General features: G+C 43.7%; 2 protein-coding genes across 6 annotated transcripts; both read left to right on the plus strand.

The window, feature by feature from the left end:
- Positions 1-124: 124 nt before the first annotated feature.
- On the plus strand, positions 125-7,159 carry odr4 (odr-4 GPCR localization factor homolog). 3 transcript variants are annotated; one of them, XM_058061356.1, is made up of 14 exons: positions 125-173; positions 604-707; positions 1,325-1,441; positions 1,519-1,611; positions 2,602-2,708; positions 2,782-2,818; positions 2,925-3,071; positions 3,136-3,231; positions 4,274-4,321; positions 4,416-4,535; positions 4,597-4,711; positions 5,820-6,017; positions 6,852-6,920; positions 7,057-7,159. In XM_058061356.1, exons 1-14 carry the CDS (start codon positions 137-139, stop codon positions 7,125-7,127), a joined length of 1,359 nt encoding a protein of 452 aa, XP_057917339.1. In that variant the 5' UTR covers positions 125-136; the 3' UTR covers positions 7,128-7,159. The 3 variants fall into 3 exon arrangements, with proteins under 3 accessions (XP_057917339.1, XP_057917341.1, XP_057917340.1); XM_058061358.1 differs by lacking the exon at positions 125-173 and adding an exon at positions 192-226; XM_058061357.1 differs by lacking the exon at positions 125-173 and adding an exon at positions 198-342.
- A 1,620-nt stretch (positions 7,160-8,779) lies between these two features.
- Positions 8,780-23,674, plus strand: dpydb (dihydropyrimidine dehydrogenase b). Of its 3 annotated transcripts, XM_058061354.1 has the most exons (25): positions 8,780-8,939; positions 10,744-10,854; positions 10,970-11,052; positions 12,912-12,999; positions 13,064-13,225; positions 13,555-13,751; positions 15,182-15,263; positions 15,494-15,578; positions 16,115-16,222; positions 16,293-16,462; positions 16,539-16,749; positions 16,867-17,051; positions 17,791-18,006; positions 18,083-18,247; positions 18,309-18,377; positions 18,454-18,537; positions 18,614-18,734; positions 18,985-19,104; positions 19,898-20,040; positions 20,701-20,755; positions 20,832-20,953; positions 21,644-21,793; positions 21,913-21,975; positions 22,205-22,282; positions 23,174-23,674. In XM_058061354.1, exons 1-25 carry the CDS (start codon positions 8,910-8,912, stop codon positions 23,336-23,338), a joined length of 3,063 nt encoding a protein of 1,020 aa, XP_057917337.1. In that variant the 5' UTR covers positions 8,780-8,909; the 3' UTR covers positions 23,339-23,674. The 3 variants fall into 3 exon arrangements, 2 of the variants coding, with proteins under 2 accessions (XP_057917337.1, XP_057917338.1); XR_009120741.1 differs by lacking the exons at positions 19,898-20,040; positions 21,913-21,975; positions 22,205-22,282; positions 23,174-23,674 and having other exon boundaries at positions 21,644-21,792; XM_058061355.1 differs by lacking the exons at positions 20,701-20,755; positions 20,832-20,953; positions 21,644-21,793; ... (1 more) ...; positions 22,205-22,282; positions 23,174-23,674 and having other exon boundaries at positions 19,570-19,985.
- The last annotated feature ends 3,785 nt before the right edge of the window (positions 23,675-27,459 follow it).

The raw sequence follows: 27,459 nt of genomic DNA on the forward strand, positions 1-27,459 counted from the left end.
TTACGGCCTGTGAGGAGGATTTAAATATGTAAACTGTATTATGCTGCGTTATTATGCTTAAAAACAAGTCGCTATTTTTCATTATGTTTCTTTTATCTTGAAGCAAAAACTTAGCAGGAGAAATTACGACAAGTACATGCGACGGAAGTCTACATGTACAGCAAAGCATTATGGTAAGTGACGTTTTTATTCTTCTGATGACCCACCACTACCTGTAAAGATCGCTGTCAGTCCCTTGTGTCTTTTTATGTATATTTGTGCATGTATGCTGCATATCGCATGCATTTTCGACACAGAATATTGATTGGTCATTGTTCAAAGACGTTCCCGTGACCGTCTATTGTAAGCTAATATAATTTACCTACTTGCTGAAGTTTAACATACAGCCCTGATTCTGTTTGATTCCAAAGCTAGGTTTCGTAAGGTTTCATTTATTCACTTACAGTCAAGTCCACCTAAGTCAGCTTTTGGCAACCTTATGTTTTATTTTTTGTCTTGTGCGCATTCCTCACTCATTATTCTATTGCAGCCTCACAGTGAGAAACATTGAATAGATGTGTACTTCTTCTAGTCATGGAATGCATCTTTTGTTTTCACCATCAGGCAACATGGGCCGCGGTTACACAGTAGACGATACCGTGGAGGTATATCTGACCAAACTATGTGATCAGCAAGCAGACAACATCACAGGTCTGCTCATTGGACAGGTCGGTTCATGTCTAAACGTCTCTGATTGTATGTACTGCATGCATCACAGTACTACATTGTAATCTTGGATCATAAATGTGCCAGTTGCCAAGTGAAATTCCACCAGCACCATTTGCTTGTTGTAAATACCTCAAAATAAACTTGAATTGCTTTCATTTTTCTTCTAGAGATGCACAATATCTTCTTCAAACTGATGCTGATAACGTTCAGCTTCTCATGACCAATATAACTTTCTTAGATCTACTTTTATAAGTGTAGTTGCAGGAGGTTAGTCCTAATGAAATATCATGACATGACTACTATCAGGGCAAGCAGAGTATAGAGGGGGAAGAGCCACCTGCTGTGGCCCAGCAAGGTGCACTGTATTCGGGCACACTCTCCAAGCAGCCAGTGTGAGGCCATGGAGGTCTCTGGCAAACCCTTTCAAAAACAGGTGGCTGATGAGTTTTTTTTGTGTGCTCCATGTTTTGGTACAACTAGCACGCCAAATGTCTTCGTGGGAAAGTGAATGTTTGTGTCCAAGTCAGCTCAGGGGAAGTTAGGACGAGCCGGATGTGCCAACAATGTTCCAGGAGCACGCTGCAACCAAGTCATTCCTTGATTATTGACATTTCAGAGCTCACCTCTAAGGGATTTTGTTGTCATGGCATGCCGGACTCCTTCGAGACACGAAGGCCTTGTTGGTGTTGGGAAGTCTTTGGACAAGGAGTGGATCAGCGAGCATGCCCGACAGGTGTGACACATAGCACACCGACTGAGTCTCAAATATACCTGTATGTGGAGGAACGGCTTCTTCTTGTTTTTGTTTAGGTGTCCAGGATGTTGCCTGGGGGCTTGTCCGTGTTGGGAGTCTTTGTCATCAACGACGCAGACACCAAGGATGCACTAGCTTCACTTCGGCAGGTGGGGGCGATTTTAAAACACTTAATTGGGGCTAGCGGTCTAGAGTCGGTTTACCGTCAGCAACAAAACACAACCCAGTTTATTTTCCTATTTGTGACTTTTTCTTGTCAAAAGCTAACCCAGCAATACACATACTCTTTATCTTTACCAAGGTGAGAAAGGTATCCATTGCTAGTAGTACCCAAATTTACTATGTAGTACCCTAATTTGTGTTTACCCTATTATGAGAAACAAAGTAGTATTTTTTTATGTTAGGTTGGTTATAATATTATAAGAATAAAGTAATAATATCACAACGAGAAATAGCTTATTTTTGCTGACATTTAAAAGTAAAACATTACATAAATCTGTCTTTATGTAAATATATTTATATTATTATATATTTAAAATGTATATTTTAATTTATATTTTAAATTTATGTAAAAAAAAAACTTTAAATGTCAGACATTTTAAAGTAAAACATTACAGAAATCTGTCTTTATGTGAATATATATATATATTTAAAGACATTTTAAAGTAAAACATTACAGAAATCTGTCTATGTGAATATATATATATAGTATATATATTTATATAAAGACAGATTTCTGTAATGTTTTACTTTAAAATGTCAGCAAAAATAAGCTATTTCTCGTTGTGATATTATTACTTTATATATATATATTTTTTATATTAGAATTTATTATATATATTTTTTATATAAAAAATTATGTTCAAAATTCTTATCCATTTTAAGCCATTCACTTGTATGTATTATATTTGACAATTATTGGTCTTTCTTAATGTTCCAAAATATGATATGGCGCTCATGGAAATATATTTTCAATAGGGTTGGCCTATATATTTTATGTTCGTGTATCCCGGTAAAGATTTTTGACACAGTCATTAGTTGGGTGAAGATTTGGTGGCAATGTGTGCAGAGGCTGCCATCCCATTGGAAAAGTTAGCCACTTTCTTACCAATAATTACATGTGCTTTGTTTGTGTGTAGCTGGTGTTCACGGTGCACAGTCTTATATCTTCTGAGCATGTGTGGAAGCCCGTCGATGATGATGTCACGGACTGCGTCACGCTGCACATCAACCCCAAAAGCAGAAAGTATCCTTGAGCTCCTGCTGAACTCACTGCTCACGTAGTCGTTGCACATCTTCTTTAACGCTTCTTTCATCAGATTTGTGTGCAGAACCTTTGACAGCAGAGATCCTAAGGTGAGTCTCTTCTGCAGCAGTCCAGGTGGTCCCCGTGTGAGAAGCTTTGGTGGTTGTGTTGTTATTGTGGTTATTATATTTTGGGCTTTCTGTGATGGTTTTCCAGAGTACGGCCAAACCGGCTGATTGGAAGTACCAGCTCGGCGTATGTTCCTCCTGGTCCCTGATGACTTGCTCTGTAAATGTGGACCTACTGCTTCCGCTCCCAGACAGCAGCAGCATCTGTTCGCAGAGCATGGCGAAGTGCCTGAAGGTATTGTGTTTTCTAGGAAGACCCTGCGTACATGCACATATTCTGAAGGCCGTCCTTGTTTCAGGAGGCAGTGAAAGTGTGGGCGCGGCAGATAGAGAATTCAATCTGTCTGATAGACGGCACGCAGCTGCCACAGGATGCAGAACTCACAACAGGACAGGTTGGACTCACACTGACTAAACATCTCACTTTTAATCATAGTCCACAAGTGTTTTTCTGGATAATTCCAATCCTTTTCTTGAGTAAAACAGTTGTGCAGTAGATTCTCCCTATTGCCTACCCAGACCAAAGCATTGTGAGTAACTGAGATGCTGATAATACAAGAGGTCATCAAACCAACCTGCTCCCTCACTCACAGTACTATGAAGTATAACAAGAACAACCACATGGGGGGTTATTTTATATCTAGAGGACTCTAATAATGTTAAAACGTGGTAAACAGTTTTTTGAATGCCTTATATGTCTTATTTTCCTTTATTATGTCTTGTTGGGTAATGGAAAGGTAAAGGTGACTGTAGGGGTGTTATTTTATGTCTAGGGGGCTCTAATAATGTTAAAGTATATTTAGAAGGTGGTTAACAGTTTTTTAATGTCTTATATGTCTTATTTTCCCTTCTTATATCTACTATGTTGGTGAATAGGAGGCCAAATGTGACTATATGGGTGTTATTTCATGGTTAGGGGGCTCTAATAATGTTAAGTATATTTACAAGGTGGTAAACAGTTTTTTAATGTCTTATATGTCTTATTTTCCTTCATTGTGTCTACTATATTGGATAATACGAGGGTAAAGGTGACTATAGGGGTGCTATTTCATGTCTAGAGGGCTCTAATAATGTTAAAAAGTATATTTACAAGGTAGTAAACAGGTTTTTTCTACTGTCTTAAATGTCTTATTTCCCTTCTTATGTCTACTGTATTGGGTAATAGAAGGATAAAGATCACTATAGGGGTGTTATTTCATGACCTGATGTAATTCAGTAACTTCTAGGACTATACTGTGTTGACCCATCCTTCCTGCATAGTATTTGGAGGAGGCCTGGTCTTTGTACAATAACAGTAATAATAACAATATGCCGTAAATACACCATATTTATTATTTTTCCTCTAATGTCCCTGCTCCATGACAGTGACAATGAAAGGCAAGCCAAGTAGTGTTGTCAATGTTAGTTGTGACTAACATCTTGATATGAATTTTGCAGAAGAGGAACATGAGACAGATGTTTGGCGCTAAGCTGCTCATGGCTCCGGTAAGACACAAACACAGAGTAGCTAGGACTCTATACTGTCGGATGAAAAGATACCCAGATGTAGGATTATTGTCTGGATCTTTCTGCATGACAGGAAGAGCACAGCTTACCAAATACAGTCCAGCCATGCGGAGGCAGCCTGTCAGTCAAAGGAACCATCCACAGCCGAGCTTACCTGCACAACAACAAACCCAAGGCCAAACTGGCAGAGAAGGTAACTGTTTTTGTTTATTTGCAAAAATGATTAGGTCCTGAAAGTTTGAATATTCATCCAGCTGCTGAAGAGAGACGTGGTCTCTACCATGGTCACCAGAGTTCATATGTGGCTTGAAGAACTGCCGAGCTCACAACAAGACATGAAAGAAATGACCGGAGACAAAGACGGGACAGGTACGTCTCCAGCAGCTCATGCTTTACCATCTCAAGTCACTGCCGGATTCTTTTACGGGCTTGCCGATTGTCTACTACAGGGGTCGGCAACCTTTACTATGAAAAGAGCCATTTTACCCCCTCACCCACTAAAAAAAATACCCTAGAGATGCAAAACATAGGTTTAAAACAAGGTCTTCTCAAGTCTAAGAAGAGAATACAGCAGCCCATCTGGTGACTCCATTGTTCTACTGAGAGACGTCAATGCCAATGTGGGCAATGACAGTGTGACCTGGACGGGCGTGGTTGGGAGGAACGGCCGTCCCGATCTGAACCAGTGTGGTGTGATGTTATTGGACTTGTGTGCGAACCACAGTTTGTCCATAACTAACAGCATGTTTCAGCATAGGGATAAGTGTCATTAAGTGCACTTGGCACCAAAACACCCTAGGCCACAGGTGAAAATGACTAAAAATGCTACTATGTTAGCATGCTAGCAATGCTAACATTAGCATGCTGACACCTAGCGTTATAGTGGTAAGTCTTCGTATGTGTCTACCTCTGAAAATGGCGAGAAATGGTACTATGCTGACGTTTACACAGTAGAAATGCTAAGATGATGATGCTATGAATGCTAACACCTATATGATAGTGCTAAGTGTTTATATATGTGTCTACCCATGAAAATAGCTAAAGATACAAGCATGGATAGTCATGTGTGTTTATATATGTGTCTACCCATGAAAATAGCTAAAGATGCTAGCATGGATAGTGCTATGTGTTTATATACTATGTGTCTACCCATGAAAATAGCTAAAGATGCTAGCATGGATAGTGCTATGTGTTTATATATGTGTCTACTCATGAAAATGACTCAAGATGCTAGTAATGCTAACACCTAGCATGAGCGTGCAAAGTACCAGGAAGGTACTTTTGACTGTGGAAGGGTGTCAATGGGTTGCGAGTTTAGTACGTGGGAACTATGGTAGAAGAGAGTGAATAGCAGTATTTGATGAAGTAACTGGAAGTCCCATCTGCCTCCACGCTGCAGTCGTGGATAAAGGCAGTAGGCATCCAAGCCTGGGTATTGTCCAATGATGGTGATGCGTTCTATTGAAATGTCTTTCAGAGCGATTCTGCCTGCCTCGCCGTGTCTTTGCGCCTGTAAAAGCGGGCGGGCCTTTGTTTGTGTGTGACTACCAGTTCAGTGACGAGGACCCAATGGACGTGATTGACAGGTTGAAGGAAATGCTGGACATTGACACAGCTGGAGAAGACTTGGATACCACCTTGGAGGTCGCTGCCCAAATCCTTAACAAACCAGCAGGTGGGAAAATAATTATTTCATGTCATGTTATGAATAAAATGGTGGAGCATAAACGGTCAAGCCAACTGACAAGACAGGACAATACACCAGATTGGGTCCACGACAACAACATAACATTTTAAGAAAAGTACAATGAAAACATATGTTCAAAAATCTGACAATATATTGCACTCGGGGCGCACGGCGGTCGAGTGGTTAGCGCTGAGTTCAATTCCACCCTCTGCCATCTCTGTGGAGTTTGCAAGTTCTCCCCGTGCATGTGTGGGTTTTGTCCGGGTACTCCGGTTTCCTCCCACATTCCAAAAACATGCTAGGTTAATTGGCGACTCCAAATTGTCCATAGGTATGAATGTGAGTGTGAATGGTTGTTTGTCTATATGTGCCCTGTGATTGGCTGGCCACCAGTCCAGGGTGTACCCAGCTTCTCGCCTGAAAACTGATGGGATAGGCTCCAGCACCCCTCGTAACCCTAGTCAGGATTAGCGGTAGAAAATGAATGAATGAATATTGCAATCTACTGGTTACACTCTGTGTGTATGCTAGCGGCCCCGCCCTCCACCCACAGAGACAAAGAAACTGACAAAAGGGCTCACTCCGTTCATGCTGCTGTTCTATGCCAAGGTGCTGAAAGCAGTGCACAGAGTGATTCTTCTTCCTGCCTGACATGCATACAACATGGCAATATATATTGATAATCCATTCCATGGTCATTGATTGTGTGATGTATTGATGACTGTCCCAGGCCAACAGCCATTTGTGTTGCCAGATATTTCCACAATAATGGCTTGACCATTATAAGTCAATTCAATATTAATGATTGGAATGTTTTTATAGATTGCGTGTTTCCAGAGGCTCCTGTTGGAAATGTTGAAGTACAAACGCCTATGAGAAACATCTACGTAGGTAAACCACCCCCCACCCCCCCTCGTCTGTTCACTGCCACAGTACCAACCTTATCACATCCAAATTTGCCAACAAGCAGAGCTTTGGTGACACCTGTTGAATGTGTGTTTTGATTCTGCTCTTCTGTGTTGTTCAGGTGTTGCCATGGCTACCGTTGTCGCCCTACTCGCCGCCGCTGCCTCAGTCCTCTCTGTCAGTGACATCTGACACACAAAATAAACGTATGTGGCAGAGGGGAACCCAGCCGTGTCAGACAGTTACTTGCCATTTGCTGGTGGTCCTGGACGACCACAAGGGGGCGCTACTGTACTTCTGTTGGGTTTTATTTCCACTGTGCTATGCTACTCCCCTGGAGTATACCTTAATGGTTTATCTTCACCCAAGCTGCATGTACAGTATCTGCCATGTACAGACCTTCTCTATACTTGGATCCAGGGGCCGTTGTGGCAAAAACATCTATTTCTATATACTGAAAAGCACATGCCAACGTGTAGTGCAACCCAGCACACACAACAGCCAAGTCGTGTTTGCTGTGTGTTGAGTCAATAATGTATTTCATCAATGATTGTTTGCTCACACAGAGCAACAAAGAACGCAAGCACTGTAGTCACGTGCACAGGAATGGATGGACGGATCACTATTAGCTGCGAGAAATAGCTACCATCCATAACAAGATGTTTCTACAATGTTCCACAGACTTACATATAGAAATCTCTCTCTCTCTCTAAAATTCATTCATTTTCTACCGCTTTTCCTCACAAGGGTCACGGGGGTGCTGGAGCCTATCCCAGCTGTCTTTGGGCGAGAGACGGGGTACACCCTGGACTGGTCGCCAGCCAATCACAGGGCACATATAGACAAACAACCATTCACACTCACATTCATACCTATGGACAATTTGGAGTCACCAATTAACCTAGCATGTTTTTGGAATGTGGGAGGAAACTGGAGTACCCGGAGAAAACCCACGAATACACGGGGAGAACATGCAAACTCCACACAGAGATGGCCGAGGGTGGAATTGAACCCTGGTCTCCTAGCTGTGAGGTCTGCTTGCTAACCACTAGCGCACCGTGCCGCCTCTCTCTAAAATGCTAAAGCTAATTAGTAGTGATAGTAAATGTAGTATTGTCCGGTGGTCACTAGGTGTCAGTATTGTTGCAAGCACACCATGCATCCATGGATGGCCAGGAACACCAGGTTGGAATGATGGCACAACGGGAACAGTATGCCCTCATAAAAACATGGGCTGCTGTTGTGGTCATAGTCCACAGCCATCTGAAACAAAACTGTGAATCCCTGATGTCACTTCCTGTCGACACTCACTCTCCTCCATTAGGGAACACATAACATTACACCTGAGCATGAGTCTTATTTGCTATAGGGGTGTTATTTAATGTCTAGAGGGCTCTAATCACGTTAAAGTTGTATTTAGAATGTTTTAAAAGAGGTTTTCTATTTGTAAACAAGGAATTTTGAGGCGTGCGCGGTGGGTCAAAAATGTATATATTTATGGCTGTATTACCATATTTTCCAGACTATAAATGGCTCTTTTTTCATGGTTTGGCTGGTCCTGCGACTTGTACTCCAGAGTGACTAAAATATACGCTGCAAGTCAACTAGTTATGTTACGTTGTACTATATTATCTGAATAACTGTTCATAGTTTATGTTAACAGATGCTTCCTTGGATTTGTAAGCCTGAAAGCCATGGCTCTGGAGATAAACATCTGTGGAGGTGGAATTTGGCCGGTTGGGCGGTTGACTGTGATGACTGATTGATCCAAACTTGTAGGTTCAACGCACCCTTCAATCTACGCACAGCACAGCCGTGCTGAGCTTTGACCCTGGCAGAGTGCAATGAACTTCAGCGTGTTATGCAGAGAAAGGGCATCAGGTGGTCTTCAAGCTCATCTGATCACATTGCTTCGTCTCTAGTAGTCACATTCAGGACAGCGCTTGTGATCAAGAAACAGCGAGGAAGAGCACCATGCTGAGTAAAGATCTTCCAGATATTGAGGTAACGTGTTGAATTCTAAGAATCTTTATCTCAGGATAACATATACAAAGCATTGTTTTACACAATGCATGAAAACTGGACTGTATGGAAACAGCATCTTCTCATCTACTGTATACAGTATTATTTGAATAGTCCTGCATGCACTGACCCACAAAATGCATATTTGGTCAAAGTCCTCTGAAAGTCTCCTTTGTAAAGTCATTTATAAATATAAATATGACAGAGCACCCAGGTAACACTGGTAAAACGCTGGTAAAACATTCACACATGTTCATGCTTCACTTGTAACGTAAGGATCTCCTTGAATGTACCATGTGCTGTGACACACCCCACCCCCTCAGAGGGGGACGACTGCTGGCCGGGGCCCACATCAGACCCGCCTAGCGTCTTTATCCGGCCCACCGGGTGTTTTTAACTTCCTTTTTGTTAAAGCTTAAACACAAAAGGTGTAGCCAGCAACATGACCTGCAGTGCAACCGCGGCAAAATGTCCAGATGTAATCTGTACCTTGTACAAAAAAATCCTCTACACGCCTCTACAAGCCATACAAACATACTAACAGTCTCACACGCATCTACTACCTAGCATGCCTTGCAGGCATTTGGAACAAAGAGTTGTTGATTTATGTGATGCGTTAACTTGCTGTGTTGTGTTTTTGTTTTGTTGCACTGTGAGCAAGTATGTGCTTCTGTTTTATGCCAGCATGGGCCACTGGTCATAATGTCTAGACCAGGGGTCAGCAACCCGCGGCTCCAGAGCCGCATGTGGCTCTTCAGCGTCTTTGTTGTGGCTCCCTTTGCAATGCTTGAATATTTTTTAACACCTGAATGGGGAAAATGCATGTCTTTTGTAATGAGTTTAAAAAAAATCCAACTTTGTCTGAGACCATGAATGCATCCTGAGTGAGTTCTGACTGCTATTCAGTTCAGTACATGAAGGAAAATAAGTAATACTTATTTGACAATTCTAATAAATAAATTGGAAATCATTTAAAAACAGCGGCATGGGAACTCTTTTGCGCCAGAGTAAACAAATCAGGTAAGTTTACAGTAGTTTACACATACATTTATGTATGTAAGTTTATCTCCAATACTAGCAAGAGTACTCCAACTCGTCTTTTCTTATCTGAACTACTTTGATACCCCCAAATTCCCTCCAATGTTGTTTTAAACATACTATATGCTTTGCGGCTCCAGGCTATTTTTCTTCAGTGGGCATTGGGTAAAATGGCTCTTTTCATAGTAAAGGTTGCCGACCCCTGGTCTAGACCCACCCCTGGTCTAGACTGTGCTTGTGTTCATTATCACATATCACATAGACAAACAACCATTCACACTCACATTCATACCTATGGACAATTTGGAGTGGCCAATGAAGCAAACATGCATGTTTGTGGGAGGAAACCCACACAGAGATGGCCAAGCGGAGAATCGAACCCAGGTCTTCCCGACATGCTAACCACTTGGCCACCGTGCTGCCCTGAATGTGGTAGTATGAAAAATGTTATTGCCACCTGGGCTTCAGAAAGATAGAAGTGTAAAAACCGCCAGCTGTTTTCAGTCTTGAATGAAAGAGGGACATTCCTAGTTGAATGTGTGTTTGGGACCCTTGGTGTTTTGCTGCCTGTTGTTTTGACCTTGGACCCACCCAGCCTGGGTGGGTAAGCGGTGACCTGACAGCTCTTCAATATCTTATCTACCCCACCCCAACCCCTCAAACAAGCAACTTCTCACCATCATTTTTTCACACGATGAAAGAGCTTGTGTTTCCTTGGACTGACATGTTCTTCATGTCTTTTTTTTAGAGCATCTTGGCTCTGAATCCAAGGGTGAAGACTCACACTCAGCTCATGTCCACAGCAAACAAGAAAAAAGAAAAGAAACACTGGAAGCGAAACCCCGACAGGAGTTGCCATGTACGTCTTTCCTTCTTTCGCTCTCTCTGTCTCGTCCAAGCACACACAACTAAGGAAGTCATGCTGGCATGCAAATCCTCACCAACCTCCATCACTGCATCTCTTTCTCTTGCAGTCCTGTGTCACGTTGGAAAACAACTTTGATGATATCAAGCACACAACCCTGAGTGAGCGTGGAGCTCTTCGAGAAGCTCTAAGGTGAGAAGACAAGAAAGAAATCACACAATCAACCATCAGGCCCATCCCAAAGTACCTGCAGGGCTGCACAACCTTCTCACTTCTCAGAGAGTGGACGTACTCCGTCACAAATAAAATACAAATAAATACAAATAACTAGGGACAAGCCGGATACTGCTTACAAATCAGTATCTGTGTGTACGAAAGGAGTACATTTGGTCATTGTCCGTATTCGGTACTTTCCTCAGCACCGAAATCCCACCAGAACTCGGCTCAGGACAATCTGTAAAGGCCAGAAAACATGTAACAATATTTCATATTGTCAAAGAGTTTACCAGTAAACACGTTTTGAATAATTCAATAATCAATAATCCAGTTCCATATGGCAAGATCATTATAGGATTCATTCATATTTCTGTTCATTGATTCAATAGCATTTCAACAAAATGACGTAGCATCCATTATACACAGTAAATGTCCTGCTACCGGTTAGCATGGAGTTTAGCAACCATTAAAGAACCATTACTGTAAAATACACTGAGACAGTTATTTAAAAACAAATAACAACCGAAATCAAGGTAAGACAATAAAAACACAAGCCAATGACACCACTAGTCAATTAAAAAAAGACATTCACAAATAATAGGTGGCAATAGGGAAAGGTGTGTGCATCTTTCATTGCTGTTTTATCCATTTGCCACACCAGCAACCACTGGGTTCTATTGTTGCCGCGCAGTGGCGACAGCAAATCAGGAGGGGACTGCTACGATGTTTGACCACAACTTCCTTCTGTTTTTTAACTTTTTGTTTTCCTCCTCTTTCATCGCCTTGTCACTTGCCTCTTCAATCTCCCGCGTCTTTAAACACCCGCTTCCTTCTTTGTCCACTGGGTGATGTAGGCGCGTTGGTGATGTAAGCGATTCCTCAAAGTTTTTGTAGTCGAGGTACTTGAATTATTCGAATAATCATTGCAGCATCTCATCATCTAATCATGCAACCCTAATCATTACCACCCTGAACTCAGACATACAACTCAGACATTAGCGTAAAGTGAATGTGTAATATTTCCATCACTGCCTCTGTCACTACCTCGAAAACATATTTATTTATTTAACAACTCAATACACTCAGTACAATACACTCATATGTGACTTTTACTCATCTGTATACACCATTCATTATTTTGCTCGAAGACCCATTCATCATTTGCACTAAAATTAATATATATTCCGGTGTCTGCAATACAAATCTGCTCCTGTGCAATATTATGTGTATATGTTGGATATATCTTGTATATAGCTTGTTAAACTGTCTTTTTTTTTTACTTTACTTTTTGTATACTTTTTTTTAACTTAACTACTGCACTGAAAGGAGAAGCTCTCCAATCTCATTGTACATATTGTATAATGACAATAAAGGCCATTCCATTCCTGTTGTAGGTCTTTGGAGCTGGTCTGTGGGTTGACTTTGACTGTTCTCACCATCCTTCACCTCTGCTTATCTGAGATCTTAGAACTGTGCCTGTGGTCTTCCATTTCCTCACTATGTTCCTCGGAGTGGAACCTGGCAGCTGAAATATTTGAGCTAGCTTTGTATTGATGAACAGTCTTTGCTCTCAGGCTCTCATGTGACAGTTGTTTTGACGCTACCATGGTGGTACTCTTCAGAGAAGATGCAACATGCAATCGGCCACCTTAAATACCCTTTCTCATGATTGACTTCACTTATGGATGCAGGTCAAAGGTCAAAGAACTTACCAAACACATTTTGTGTTCCAATAATTAGTGTTAAAGGTATGCCATCAATAAAACAACACATGTATGCACCTGCCTACTTTTGTTGAAATAATTGTATGTATGTATGTATACGTTGTGTGTTAGGTGTCTGAAATGTGCCGATGCTCCCTGTCAGAAGAGCTGCCCCACCAACTTGGACATCAAGTCATTTATTACAAGCATCTCCAACAAGGTATGGCACGTGCACGTGCACTCCTCGTATCCTGCAGAGAGCATGACATGTGTCCGTGTGTCAGAACTACTACGGAGCAGCGCGAGCCATCCTGTCTGACAACCCCCTGGGTCTGACCTGTGGAATGGTGTGTCCCACGTCGGAGCTGTGCGTGGGCGGCTGCAACCTGTACGCCTCTGAGGAAGGGCCAATTAACATCGGAGGCTTGCAGCAGTTTGCTACTGAGGTAAAACAGGCGGCCACACGTTGAAATGACTTTCCAACCAGACGGCTTCAGCACAATAGCTTTGTGGGGGTGAACGAGCATCCTGCATGCCGTAGCTCCTTCAGCCGGTCTGGCGGCCGCTCTTCCGATGGAAGGAGACCATCTTTGGGGGAGAGATGTGAGAACACTGCTGTTAGCCACGTGGAAATGAAAGGCTGATATTTTGTCAAGCAGGGACATAAAGAGGAAGGCTCCACACACATGTAGAGCTGCTGGATACTAGCCACATGGAAACAGCACATAATCAGTTCCTATTGGGAGTAAGAAGATCTGTGCTTGTATGTTCCCAGGTGTTTAGTAAGATGGGCATCCCTCAGGTCAGGAATCCTCAGTTACCACCACCCGATGAGATGCCAGTGTCTTACCACGCCCCCATTGCCCTGATTGGCTGTGGCCCCGCCTCCATCAGCTGTGCCTCTTTTCTTGGCCGCCTTGGATACGATAACATCACCATATTTGAGAAACACAAGTACACGGGTGGACTGAGGTATCATCTTGCAACATATCAAATGTGAATTAACCCTGTGTAGTACCGAATCCTGCATACAGTATAGGGCACACGGCATATGCTGTACGGCATACTGCATACTGCGTACTGTGTACTGCGTACCTTTACATTCCTACTATTCGTTGTTTATACCACATTACAACTCTTAGGCTGCAAGGACCCAAGATGGCCACTGGCGAGCAAGCTAACCAGTTCCACACCACTTCCACATGGGATAGGAGGATAACTTTCTTTTTCACTATATGATGTGGGACATGCCATGGCTGACTTCATGGCTTCTTGCAGTGTTAAGATAATGCCATGTAAGCTAATATCATGTAGGTTAATGTCATATAAGCTAATGACATGTAAGCTTATATCGTGTAAGTTAATGTCATATAAGCTAATGACATGTAAGCTAATATGTAAGTTAATGTCATATAAGCTAATGACATGTAAGTTAATGTCATATAAGCTAATGACATGTAAGCTAATATCGTTTAAGTCAATGTCATATAAGCTAATGACATGTAAGCTAATATCATGTAAGTTAATGTCATGTAAGCTAATGACATGTAAGTTAATGTCATGTATACTAATGACTTGTAAACTAATATATAAGTTAATGTCTTATACGATAATGACATGTAAGCTAATATAATGTAAATTAATATCATATAAGCTAATGACATATAAGGTAATGACATATAAGGTAATGTCATGTAAGCTAATATGTAAATTAATGCCATGTAAGATAATGACATATAAGCTAATGACATATGCTAATGTCATGTAAGCTAATATCATGTAAACTGATGTCATGTAAGTTAATATCATATAAGCTAATGACATATAAGGTAATATCATGTAAATTAATGTAATATAAGCTAATGTCATGCAAGCAAATGTGTAAATTAATGTCATATAAGCTAATCTCAAGTAAGCTAATATCATGTAGGTTAATGTCATAAAAGATAATGTCATGTTAGCTAAAGTCATGTAAGCTAATATCATGTAAACTGATGTCATGTAAGTTGATATCATATAAGCTAATGACATGTAAGGTAATATCATGTAAATTAATGTCATATAAGCTAATGTCACGTAAGCTAATATCATGTAAGTTAATGTCATAAAAGATAATGTCATCTTAGCTAAAGTCATGTAAGCTAATGTCTCATCAATATTTAGTTTCATTACTGCTACCTAGTGACCACAATAGTACATATAACACGTATTTACATATTGTTTGGACTAATAATAGACCATAGTGTACCACCACACATCACTTCTTTATACATTGATTTCTGAAATGCCGCGACATAACGAGGAAGTGATAATCACCTTGTGGCAGCAAGATCAATCCATCAAGGAATATAATCCATCAAATCACCCAACTCAAGAAGGAATGTGTTTGTGCTTTCATGCAGCACTTCCGAAATCCCCCAATTCCGCCTTCCCTATGAGGCAGTGCAGTTTGAAATTGACTTGATGAAGGACCTGGGAGTCAAGGTATGAACTCAAGCACTTGTTTATGAGCATGTAAGAAGCACTTAGACTTGTGTCTAAAATGTTGTTTTAGCTATTAGGATGCTACATAAGATAAGATACAATATGCTTTTATTAGTCCCATAAGGGTAAATTCCAGGTTTACAGCAGTGAAAGTATACAAGAGCACACACTATTTGTCTTTCCATATTGTTATATGTCATACATGATATGTTGCATGACATTGGTGCCAGGTGGTGTGTGAGAAAGGTCTTGGCATGAACGGAATGACTCTGACTTCCCTGAAGGAACAATTCCAGGCCGTCTTCATTGGAATTGGTAAGAGACTTCATCGTCACAAATGCAGATTAAAGACTTGAGTACTTGAGACCCCCATCAAAATGTCGATTTTTGATGAGGCCATATTTTGCCATAGCACTGCAACCAAAAATAGGACATGTACTGTGCTGCACTGGCACAGCGTGCTGGGTATCTGAGTTTCCCAGCATGCCTTGCAGGTTCTAAATGAGGCACTTTTCTTTATGTGTGTTTAGTTTTATGTTTGGCTTCTCAGCTGCTGGGTTGGCACCCTGAAGAAAAATCATTCAATGATCCAGGGTTTTTGAATGCATCTAATGTTTAGTCCCTTTAAATATAAGATATGAAAGTTTGAATTGAAAAAATTCCCCCAGTTTGGATCACCACCTGTCCCTGAAGGGTGATGGTGGGTCCTGCAGCCTAAGCAGCTGACAACCACTGGTGTAGATATCGTTCTCTGCATATAAAGAACAAGTTGAAGATTCAGCTCATGTCCACAGTGAGACAGTGAGCACCTGATGGTGATCCACTTTGGTAACTTTTGCATGTGGGTCCAGGTCTCCCCCAGGCCAACAGAGCAAAGATCTTTGAAGGTTTAAGCGTGGATCAAGGCTTCTTCACTTCGAAGGACTTTCTGCCGATGGTTGCCACAGCAAGCAAACGAGGTATGTCAGTCCATGTGAGTCCACAGGGTAGAAAAATGAACGTTTCAGCATTCTGCGGCTGTGTCTTCAGGTCTGTGTCAGTGCCGCTCCGCTCTCCCCGACCTACGAGGAGTGGTGATCGTCCTGGGAGCCGGCGACACTGCCTTCGATTGCGCCACCTCAGCCCTCCGCTGCGGTGCCAAGAGAGTGTTTGTCTGCTTCAGGAAGGGATTCACCAACATCAGAGCTGTTCCTGAGGAAGTATGGACGTGCATGGAGGAATGGATGTGTGGAGAACCAGAAGAAGAGTTGAATGAGGGGGTTTTTTTGTGCTTAGATGGAGTTGGCTAAGGAGGAGCAGTGCGAGTTCCTTCCCTTCCTGTCGCCTCAAGAGGTCATTATGAAGAACGGGCGGGTCGCCGGCTTACAGTTTTGTCGCACCGAGCAGACCGAAGAAGGCGACTGGTTGGAAGATAAGGACCAAGTCGTGAGGCTGAAAGCGGATTACATCATCAGTGCTTTCGGTTCCATGCTCAGCGAGCACACAGGTAATCCAACTCTGATGCCACCTGATCCTGAGTCAGTATTCCACATTATTCAGCTTCTCCTCTCCTTTTATTGTCCTTCATGTCGCCTGCCGTTTATTCTTCTCAATGTGCGTGCAGTGATTGATGCCATGGCTCCGGTCAAGCTGACCCGTTGGGGTACTCCTGAGGTGAACACAGACACCATGCAGACCAGTGAGCCCTGGGTGTTTGCAGGGGGGGACATTGCTGGACTGGCAAACACCACGGTGGAATCAGTCAATGATGGAAAACAGGCCTCGTGGCACATTCACAGATACATTCAGGTACTAATAACTAGAAAAGCACGCACACAAATACTGTAGCTGTGTAACAGGCCATAGGATACCCCCCAACCCAGAGTATTCCCGGGGTTAAAGTAGCGTAGCCCATTTTATTCACCTAGGGCCAGATTATACCCCCCATCAAATATACTTTATAACAATAACCACATATAGAAACACAGATATCAGAATCAGAATCGCCTTTATTGTCATTGCATTGCATACAACGAAATTTGAGTGCAAACTCTACGGGGCATTTTGTAGAAGGTATAAATAAGAATAAGGAAAAGGATAAAAATAAAACAAAGAATAACAATATAAATATAAAAATGGCAGGTGCTGTTCAAAATAAGTGTAAATATTGTACATCAAAAACAATAGCCTATATAGTAACAAAATGTACAATTGCAGTCAAAAACAATAACCTATACAGTAACAAGATGTAGAATTGCAGTGACCAAATGTGGAATTTCAGTACAAAAATGTAGTATTGCACTTGAATGAATGAATGATGAATGAATCTTATATTATACTAGCAGATTATACCTGCTGAAGTTGTAGTAGTTGTAGTAGTATAACACAATGATTAACCCAAAGGTTTGCTGAAACTACACGTGTATTTTGGTCAGTTTGATAACAACATACTACATACTGATAACAACCAAGCAATAGGATGATGACAATCCAAAGGGCGGATGTAAAGAGATACATTTCCAACTCGATGCTCCTTCTTCATCTGCAGTCCCTGCATGGCCACACGGTGGATGCGGTACCAAAGATGCCGTTGTTCTACAGTGCCATTGACCAGGTGGACATCAGCGTGGAGGTCTGTGGAATAAAGTTTCCCAACCCGTTTGGCCTGGCCTCTGCTCCTCCCACTACCAGCACAGCCATGATCCGAAGAGCTTTTGAACAAGGCTGGGGCTTTGCCTTGACCAAGACATTTGGACTGGATAAAGTAAACACACCCTAGCTTGACAATGACTAGTGAGCTTGTTAAGTCACGAACAGCCTCCTCGCCTCCAACTGTGCAGGACCTGGTGACCAACGTCTCTCCTCGTATTGTACGCGGTACCACCTCTGGTCATGTGTACGGACCAGGTCAGGGGTCGTTCCTTAACATCGAGCTGATCAGTGAAAAGACAGCAGCCTACTGGTGTCAGTCAGTTACCGAGCTTAAGAAAGACTTTCCCAAAAATGTAAGTCATTTTATCTTTCATTCAAGTTGTGGCTTTTGTCAAATCCTACTTTCTTTATCAGGTTGTCATCTCCAGCATCATGTGTGCTTATAACAAGGAAGACTGGACAGAGATCGCCCAGATGGCTGAGGTATGGCCCCCACATAGACCAGTTACACCTGTGTACTTGGGCATGATAAGAGTCATTCTAGTGATTCTATGTTTAGAAATCAGGAGCTGATGCCTTGGAGTTGAACCTGTCCTGTCCTCACGGGATGGGAGAGAGAGGCATGGGATTGGCTTGCGGCCAGGTACATGCTTTACACAAAGAGTACATGAAGAAAGTAAAGAGTCACGTTGGTTACGTTTATTTCTGTTTGCCATGAGGACCCGGTGTTGGTGCGTAACATCTGTCGCTGGGTGCGAGCTGCGACATCCATCCCATTCTTTGCCAAACTCACACCAAACGTCACCAACATTGTTGACATCGCCAAGGCTGCCTATGAAGGTATTCACCAAATCATATTCCATTCTTAGACTTCTGCCATGACGCCTAGACAGGCCGCCACTGCTTCATTTGGACCACAACAAACAAATTTGCTGATAAACATGTTATGATGTGATGTAGTCGGTCATCTTAACTCTATACTGTAGATGACAGTATGCATCGTGGCACACCTCATACATACTTACATACATCTGCCAGAGAATAGGAACAGGTAGCAGGAGCATAAACAGGTAACAAACGTGTTTTCCAGGTGGAGCAGATGGAGTTACGGCCACAAACACAGTCTCGGGTATGATGGGACTGAAGGCAGATGGCTCCCCCTGGCCAAGTGTTGGGGCTGGCAAACGCACGACATATGGAGGGGTGTCAGGTAAAAACACGTGTCAGCAAATAGGCCACTTTAGTTCTACCCCAGGCACACTATGGAATTCCTGCTTTATTCCTGGATACTCCAAGTGCATTTTCGAAACATTCCAAATGTTAGGGCCCATTCTTTGAGCATGCTAAACCTTCCAGGTGGATTCAAAGAGGAAGAATATCCAACAGCATTGGAAAGGTATTCTAACTGCACTCCGATTGCATTCCAAATATTCTTACCGTATTCCAACAGCAATCCAAACACTCTGATTGCATTCATGAGGAAAAAAACACAGCAAGCGGACAGTGAAATATTACAATGAAGGGTCACATCACATCATATGCCAAGGAAAAAATGAGCAAAGGGAACGCCACCAGCAGCCACCGGCATGGACAGTGCAGACGTACTGGAACCCAAGAAGCTGAAAGGTCATTCACCACTGACGCCTCACCAATTCACATCATGTTGTGCCGCCAGGGAGAATAGGAGCCAAGGTAACTCCAAAGTGCAGCGGTGCTGCAACCCAAGAAGCCCCTGAGGAGACGTCTCCTATTCCTGATGATGCTGCACCTCCCAACCAGACTTTGGGCAGCAATGGAATGTCACTCGTACGGCATTCAAAGTGCTTTCTAAATATTCTGACTGCATTCTAGTAGTATAGTCAATACTCCTACTGTGTTCCAAACACACTTGAGTGGAATGTGCAAGAATGATTCAAGTCATGTTGGAAACGTAATGATGATGCTAATGATACAGTATAGGCATACACAGAAGTACCCTGTACTGATAACAACCACGTGTGCAGGTAATGCCATCAGACCCATTGCTCTTCGAGCTGTCTCAGCCATTGCAAAAGCGCTTCCGGGGTTCCCGATTTTGGCCACTGGGGGGATTGACTCTGCAGAAACCGGTTTACAGTTTCTTCATGCTGGTGCCTCGGTGTTACAGGTAAAAATGTCAATATTGATTAGGTGACCAAATGGCCATCCTGTTAGGAATAAGACCACAAGGGGGCCCACTGAAATATAGTACAGTGGAACTTTGGTTAGCGGTGTTCCAGAAGATCCGACTCAAACCAAAACAGACTCAAACCAAATCAGTTTTTCCCATAAGTTATTGACATCCGGTGAATCCTCAGTAAACGAGGAATGGAACATCATGTTCACCTTGACTTAAGATATGGTTTTTGACAGAACAACCACCTGCTTTATCAAAATGCTGCCACTCATTTGCAGTCGTTATTTAAAAAAAAAACTCTTAGTTAGCCAAGAACTACAGTGTGAACTGCTAATGACATCATAGATGGGCGACAAAGCTGACTAGCATGCTAATAGACTGCTAAAAGAGGATGTTTTATGGCGAAAAATATTAAGAATGCAGTTGCACTCACACTGTATATTAACACAAGAAGACGGGCGCCATATTGTAGGCTACACGGAAGATGTACACAAACTGTGCCTACATTTTCAATGTTGATGGAAAAACATGCTAACTGTATCTGTAGACCGACATGGATTCTGACTTAGAAACATCCATATGGTATAGCGCACGTACATTTGAGAAAAGGGTATACATGTTTGAGCGATTTCCTGTGTTTGGTAACCAAAGGTGTGCAGTGCTGTTCAGAACCAGGACTTCACTTTGATCGAGGACTACTGTGTGGGTATGAAAGTATACTTATGTATGTTTGTTATATTCTGCATCCATCATGTTGACCTTGACCTGATGTGTGTGTTTAGGTTTGAAGACCTTGCTGTACCTGAAGAGCCTTGACCTGAAGGACTGGGACGGTCAGTCTCCTCCAACTGAGAGGCACCAGAAGGGAAAACCCATTCCAAGACTGGAAGACCTGGTTGGTCAGGTATGTAGCGCCTTTAGTGTTATTTAGTGTTACACTTACGTCAATGCTAGGTTTGGAGAGGCGGAACCCCCTTGTTCATTGGAATGACTCACTAAAAGAGTCAGATGAGTGATTTGAAAGTTGAACAGTGGCGACATTTATTGCAAAACAATAAATCAGCCACATGAACACCATATAAAATAATTGAAAATGAAAATAGAGCTGTTAAATGGTTGGGAAAAGAGGTAGTTTCCCTTTTAAAGTTTGTGTTGTTTCCTAACAAGTAATCCTAACTTCTTAATCCGAACAAGTAGCCAACACTCATCAAGCAGCGTGATGAGTGGATTAATCACACTTGTATAACTTTTATGTCATATTTTATTCCAGGGGAGTTGTTCAGCTCAATCACAGTGCTTTCTTGTGCACGTCTAATTAAGAACTGACAATGACAGTCAATTTGAAGTGTTATACTAGAGATATAGTGCCACCTATTGGCAGTTTTTCAGAATGCATCTAAAACACATATTGGTTTGTTGACCCTGTTTTTCACATCTACCAGTGATAAAATGATATCTGAATGAATTCCTCTCCTTACATGGACGGTTTCTCATCAGGGGAAAAAAATTTCTAAGCTTGAAAGTATATATTATGTGATGTGTGATGGTATTTGTGTGTGTGTGTGTGTGTGTGTGTGTGTGTGTGTGTGTGTAGAGTCTCCCGAGTTTTGGACCGTTTCTTGAGAAGAGGACGGAGGCCATTGCACAGTACAAGAAACAGCTGAAAGGTGCTGCTGGTGCAAATGCAGAGGAAGCTAACATCACCAGAGTTAGCACACCTAATAAACCAGTTCCAGCTGTCAAGGTCTGGTACACACACACACACACACACAAACGTTTGGAGCAGTAATCAGGCTGCTGTGTGTGTTCCATTGAAAGCTGCGTGCACTGTGCATAAATGTGTGTTTATGGTCTTGTTTGTAGGACGTGATAGCAAGAGCATTGCGCCACATTGGAGCGTACCAAGAACTTAACAATATGGAGCAGGTACTCATTTCTTCATCCATTTCTTACTTATCCAACATATACAACCTTCAGTGTGAAGTCTTTGAATACTTGACTGGACCAACTCAAACAAACTTACCTCATTTTCCCTCCTTTGATGACTAAAGTATCTGTTTATTCAAACACAAGTGTTGACATACAGACACGGAGTTACTTGGAAATATGCTGGATTTATGTATATCATATATATCATCTCCTTTCTTCCAAACAGGTCCAGGCTGTGATAGATGAAGAGATGTGTATCAACTGTGGGAAATGCTACATGACTTGCAACGACTCGGGCTACCAGGTAGATCTTCAGTCATGTACCCGAGCTCATGGGGTCTTTCAAGTCTTGCATCAGACACCCTTACCCGGGTGACAAAGCAGGGGGTGTCCAGGTAGTGCACTACATCACGCAGCACCCCCTCCCTGAAGTCTTTTCAGCAACTTCCGTGATGTTTCTCATGGCTCTTTGCCTGTGCAGGCAAGATATTCCTTGGAGTTCCATCCACCCATCATTTATCATCCACCCATCCTCTTCCACTTATCCCAAGTCAGGTCACGGGGGCAGCAGCCTAAGCCCAAAAGCCTAAAGCCAGAGGTGTTCCAAGGCCAATTGAGAGACTAAATCTCTCCAATGTGTCCTGGGTCTCACACGAGGTCTCCTACTGGTTCTGACAAGATGACTAAGCTGCCCAATCTGGCTCCTCTGAAAATGAGAGGATGCCATCCCTCCTGGGTCCTGGGCCCATCACTTGGCCTCCACACCCGCTGAGGAGACTTTTGGTTCAGTGGAATCTCTGGTTCGGTGACCTTGAGCTCCTCTGCCAGACTACTGAACAAAAGCTGCAGCTTGCCCAAAGGTCGCAATGCTGCCTAAGCTCTGTGGCTTGCCTTCAAAAGCCTCCACAGAGACCAGCAATGGCCAGAAGAGACCAGGCTGGATTCCATGCTGGTATATCCAGGTCTTAAAGGGAGCCCAGATGTGATTCAGACCTCAGGAATGTGACCTAAGGATGACTGTGTCATTCAAGGTCACAGGAGGCACATTGCAAACCCACCCACATTGAAATGAGAGCCAGTTTGGTAGCTCCCTTTGTATTATGCAGTCGTAATATTCATAGGCTGTCAGGGCTTACTAAATGCAGGTGTACATCGGGACGTCTTCTTCATTGACCATTCTTTCATGTCTTTCCAGGCTATTACCTTCCACCCAGAGACCCATCTCCCATCTGTCACCAGCAACTGTACTGGCTGCACGCTGTGCCTGAGTGTCTGTCCAATCTTAGACTGCATCAAGATGGTTACCAGGACAACAGCCTATCAGCCCAAGAGGGGTGTGCCCATCAGTCCTGTCTGCTGAAGGAGGAGCCAACTGAAACCAAGTCACCATTTCACAATCCATCAATTCATCGGCTGCTAACTTTGCGTGGTGCATCCATTCATAAGTTGCTAAGTGTATACGATCCAGCCTTTCATGATGGATGACCAATGAGGCCTGCATGAACAGCTTTCAAACTGCTTACATCTTCTATGTGCTGATCTTTGAACAATTTACTATTTTTTAACAATCACCATCTATGAATCAAAGCTTCACATTGATTATTTGAAAGAAATACTGGCTTTGAATGGGTTGACTAGCATAGGATGCAGATGGCAGATGTTCCTTCACAATGAATAAAGTATCTCCCCAACCTAACATCATTCTATGTTTCATTCTACCAACACTATTAGGATTTGTACTGTGCACAACACAGCATTACTTTCCAGTATGGGCTAATACAATGTAATCCATGATTTCACTGTGGCGGGCGGGTTATTATGTGCTGATACTGTATCTATCTATGCCTTTGCAATGCTGGGATATTTTTTAACACCCGAGTGGGGAAAATGCACATCTTTGTAATTTCCAAAAATCCAACTGTGTGAGACCATGAATGCATCCTGGCTGAGTTCTGACTGGTGATTGGATAAGCACGAGGATGAGCAGACAGGATGCTATGCAGTTGCCTCTCACACAGGTAAACATGGAGGGAAAAAAGTGATACTTACTCACAGCTATTTGACATTTCTAAAAAAAACAATTACAGATTAAAACTGCAAGCAGTGATGAGCGGGCTCGAGCACCCCGACGCGGTCGGGGGTACGCGCGGGTCGGGGGCGTGCGCGGGTCCAGACGGGCGCGCGGACGCACCGTACGAAAAACCGCGGCGATGGGATAAGCGGTAAGGGAGTCACGGCACTTGCAATTTTCCGCCAGGAGGGGGCGACGCCGGCGGCGAGGCGGGTGCACGGTCACGTCCCGTCCGGTGCCCCGAACCGCCATAAAAAAATTCATGACGACCGGACCGTGCGGTAGGTACTTGCGGCGGATATACGTTTCCGCCTGTGGGTGGCACTATACAGTCTATGCGCCCACACGGTAACGGACCGGAGGGAAACCCCGAACCACCAGAAAAAATTAGGTGCCGATCCGACCGTGCGGAAGGAAGTTACGGCTGATATACATTTCCACCAGTTGGTGGCGCTATAGCGTATGTACACACACTGTCATAGACCGGAGGGTACCCCGAACTGCCGGAAAAAAATTCGGGCAGATCCGACCATGTGGGAGGAAGTTACGGCAGATATACATTTCCACCAGTTGGTGGCGCTATAGAGTCAATGGACACGCAGATTCAAAGAGTGGAGGGTGACCCGACAGACCAAAAAAAATTTAGAGACGATCCGACCATGTGGAAGGAAGTTACGGCTATATACATTTCCACCAGTTGGTGGCGCTATAGAGTCTATGTATACACACAGTCATAGACCAGAGGGTACCCCGGACCACCAGAAAAAATTTGGGACTGATCCGACCATGTGGAAGGAAGTTACAGCTGATATACATTTCCACCAGTTGGAGGCGCTATAGCGTATGTACACACACAGTCATAGAACAGAGGGTACCCCAAACCACCAGAAAAAAATTTGGGCAGATCGGACCAAGTGGGAGGAAGTGACGGCAGATATACATTTTCACCAGTTGTGGCGCTATAGAGTCTATGTACACACACAGTCATAGACTGGAGGGTGACCGAACCCACCCAAAAAAATTAGGAGACGATCCGACCATGTGGAAGGAAGTTACAGGTGATATACATTTCCACCAGTTGGTGGCGCTGTGTTTTGAACATGGGTTCTGGAGCGTTAGGTGCGTCCTGTCATGATAGACGTCTCCACCGAAAATCATAGTGATACGTGCCACGGGTGGCGAGGGATAATGAATTGAAACTTCTAGGTGGCGCTAGTGTGTCAATTTAGATTGGTGTCACATGGGAGCACCACCAGGGCGCTCAGGCCTGGATTCTGACCTTACGTGTAAGATTTCAGCAGCCTGTGACCTTCTGCGGGCAAATTATGAGCCTTCGATGGTCAATGGCGAAGGCTGACCATTCGCCGTGGCCACGCCCACCACATGTGCTTTACACACCTCACAGTCCATCGACTGACATCATCAGTCTGTCAGTCAAACTGTGTATTGACTTTGATGTACATTGCTTCAAGGCAAGGCCAGACACCAGGCAGGGCCAGATAAGGTAAAAGTTAAGGTTAAAGTAAAAGTTTGGTGGCGTGCCACGCCCACATCCTAAGTAGCAGCCCAAAATCCTTCGTAATTTAACGTGGGCCATCCGTCTAGTGTCCGTTGATGCTACAACGGACTCATTCGGTCAAACCCCCTAGGAGGAGTTCGTCGAGATACGACCCCTACATCCTCCCCCAAATGGCCGCCGCCACCTAAAATGGCCGACTTCCTGTTGGTTTTTGAACATGGGTTCTTGAGACTTTTTTGTGCGTCCTGTCACGAGTGATGTCTCCTCCGAAAATCATGCCCATACGTGCAACGGGAGGCGAGGGATAATTATTTTAAAACTTGTAGGTGGCGCTAGTGAGTCAATTTGGCTTGGTTTCAAATGGGGGCCCCGCCAGGGCCCTCAGGCCTGGAATCTGCCCCCCCTTATGAGTTTTCAAGCACATGCGACCTTCTGCGGGCGAATGATGACCCTTTCTTTGTAAACGGCGAGGCCTGAGCATTCGCCGCCAGGCCACGCCCACCACGTCTGCTTTTCCTGCATCATGGTCCATCAACAGGCTTCACCAGGCTGTCAGGCAGTGACCTTGTGACCTCGGTGTTCATCTGATGAATCTCTTGCCAGAAAAGGCCTCATGTAGATCACACGCCTTTAGCCTGTCGCCAATAGGTGGCGCTGCGACGAAATCAGGAAATGACCAACGGGGACCTTCGGGGCGGGGCCATGATCACATGTACCAAGTATGATGAAGATCTGACCACGTGGAGCCAAGTTATTCACGTCTACAGTTACGCTCAGCGTGCAAGGCCCGGACAGATGAAAAAGGGCAAAATTTGGGGGCGTGCCACGCCCACATCGTATGGAATATCCCAAAATCCTTCGCAATTTAACGTCGGCCATCCATCTAGTGTCCGTTGATGCAACAACGGACTCATTCGGTCAAATCCCCTAGGAGGAGTTCGTCGAGATACGACCCCAACTTCTGGCCCGAAAAAGGCCGCCGCCATCCAAAATGGCCGACTTCCTGTTTGTTTTACAATATGGGTTCTTGAGACTTTTTGGTCCGTCCTGTCACGATAGACGATAGAGAGTCAATTTTGGAACATTGTTTTCGGGACCCCCACCAGATCGAAATTTTCGGCAGACCTGACGCGCTTGCAAAATTTGGTGAGTTTTCGGGCATGTTCAGGCCCTCAAAATGGCCATCGAATCGGCAGAATAATAATAATAATAATAATAATAATAATAATAATAAACATTACGATTACAATAGGGCTTTCGCACTGGTCAGTGCTCGAGCCCTAATTAAAACTGCAAGCAGTGATGAGCGGGCTCGAGCACCCCGACGCGGGTCGGGGGCGCGCGCGTGACCGGACGGGCGTGCGGACGCGCCGTACGAAAAACCGCGGCGATCAGATAAGCGGTAAGGGAGTTACGGCATTTACAAATTTCCGCCAGGAGGGGGCGACACCGGCGGCGAGGCGGGTGCGCGGTCACGTCTCGTCCGACGCCCCGAACCGCCATAAAAAAATTCGCAACAATGGGACCGTGCGGTAGGTACTTCCCATATATTGTGGAGAAACACGACCAAAAGTGGTTTTATGCTGTAGCTTAGTGACAACTTAAGTTCTATGACCCCCCGCCCCCCACCTATAAAAAGAAAAAACATGCCATGCTTATGATTTTGTAACTTTTATTTTCATGAAAGTGCACTTGTTTATTTTACTCCTCACGCATGAGTGGCCTGCACGCTGTCCGCTTGCCTTACGTTGCCACCACCCCCAGGCCCGCCCCGGCCTCAGCGATTCTCACCTGCATGTTTTAAGGCTGCCCAGCACCCCCCCCCCCTCTTTTTTTCCTTCCATCCTTCTCACCACACGTGCCAACACGCTTCCTGTCCTTAAGTGATTCA

The sequence above is a fragment of the Doryrhamphus excisus genome, chromosome 22, assembly GCF_030265055.1.
Source record: "Doryrhamphus excisus isolate RoL2022-K1 chromosome 22, RoL_Dexc_1.0, whole genome shotgun sequence".
Taxonomy (NCBI): domain Eukaryota; kingdom Metazoa; phylum Chordata; class Actinopteri; order Syngnathiformes; family Syngnathidae; genus Doryrhamphus; species Doryrhamphus excisus.

Excerpts from the sequence above, each read along its gene's own strand:
- odr4 (XM_058061356.1), top strand. The coding sequence starts at position 137 with ATGCGACGGAAGTCTACATGTACAGCAAAGCATTATG. Across the intron at positions 174-603 it reads ATGTACAGCAAAGCATTATG|GCAACATGGGCCGCGGTTAC; the intron begins GTAAGTGACGTT and ends TTTCACCATCAG. Across the intron at positions 708-1,324 it reads CAGGTCTGCTCATTGGACAG|AGCTCACCTCTAAGGGATTT; the intron begins GTCGGTTCATGT and ends TTGACATTTCAG.
- dpydb (XM_058061354.1), top strand. The coding sequence starts at position 8,910 with ATGCTGAGTAAAGATCTTCCAGATATTGAG. Across the intron at positions 15,579-16,114 it reads GGCCGTCTTCATTGGAATTG|GTCTCCCCCAGGCCAACAGA; the intron begins GTAAGAGACTTC and ends ATGTGGGTCCAG. Across the intron at positions 20,954-21,643 it reads TGGAAGACCTGGTTGGTCAG|AGTCTCCCGAGTTTTGGACC; the intron begins GTATGTAGCGCC and ends GTGTGTGTGTAG.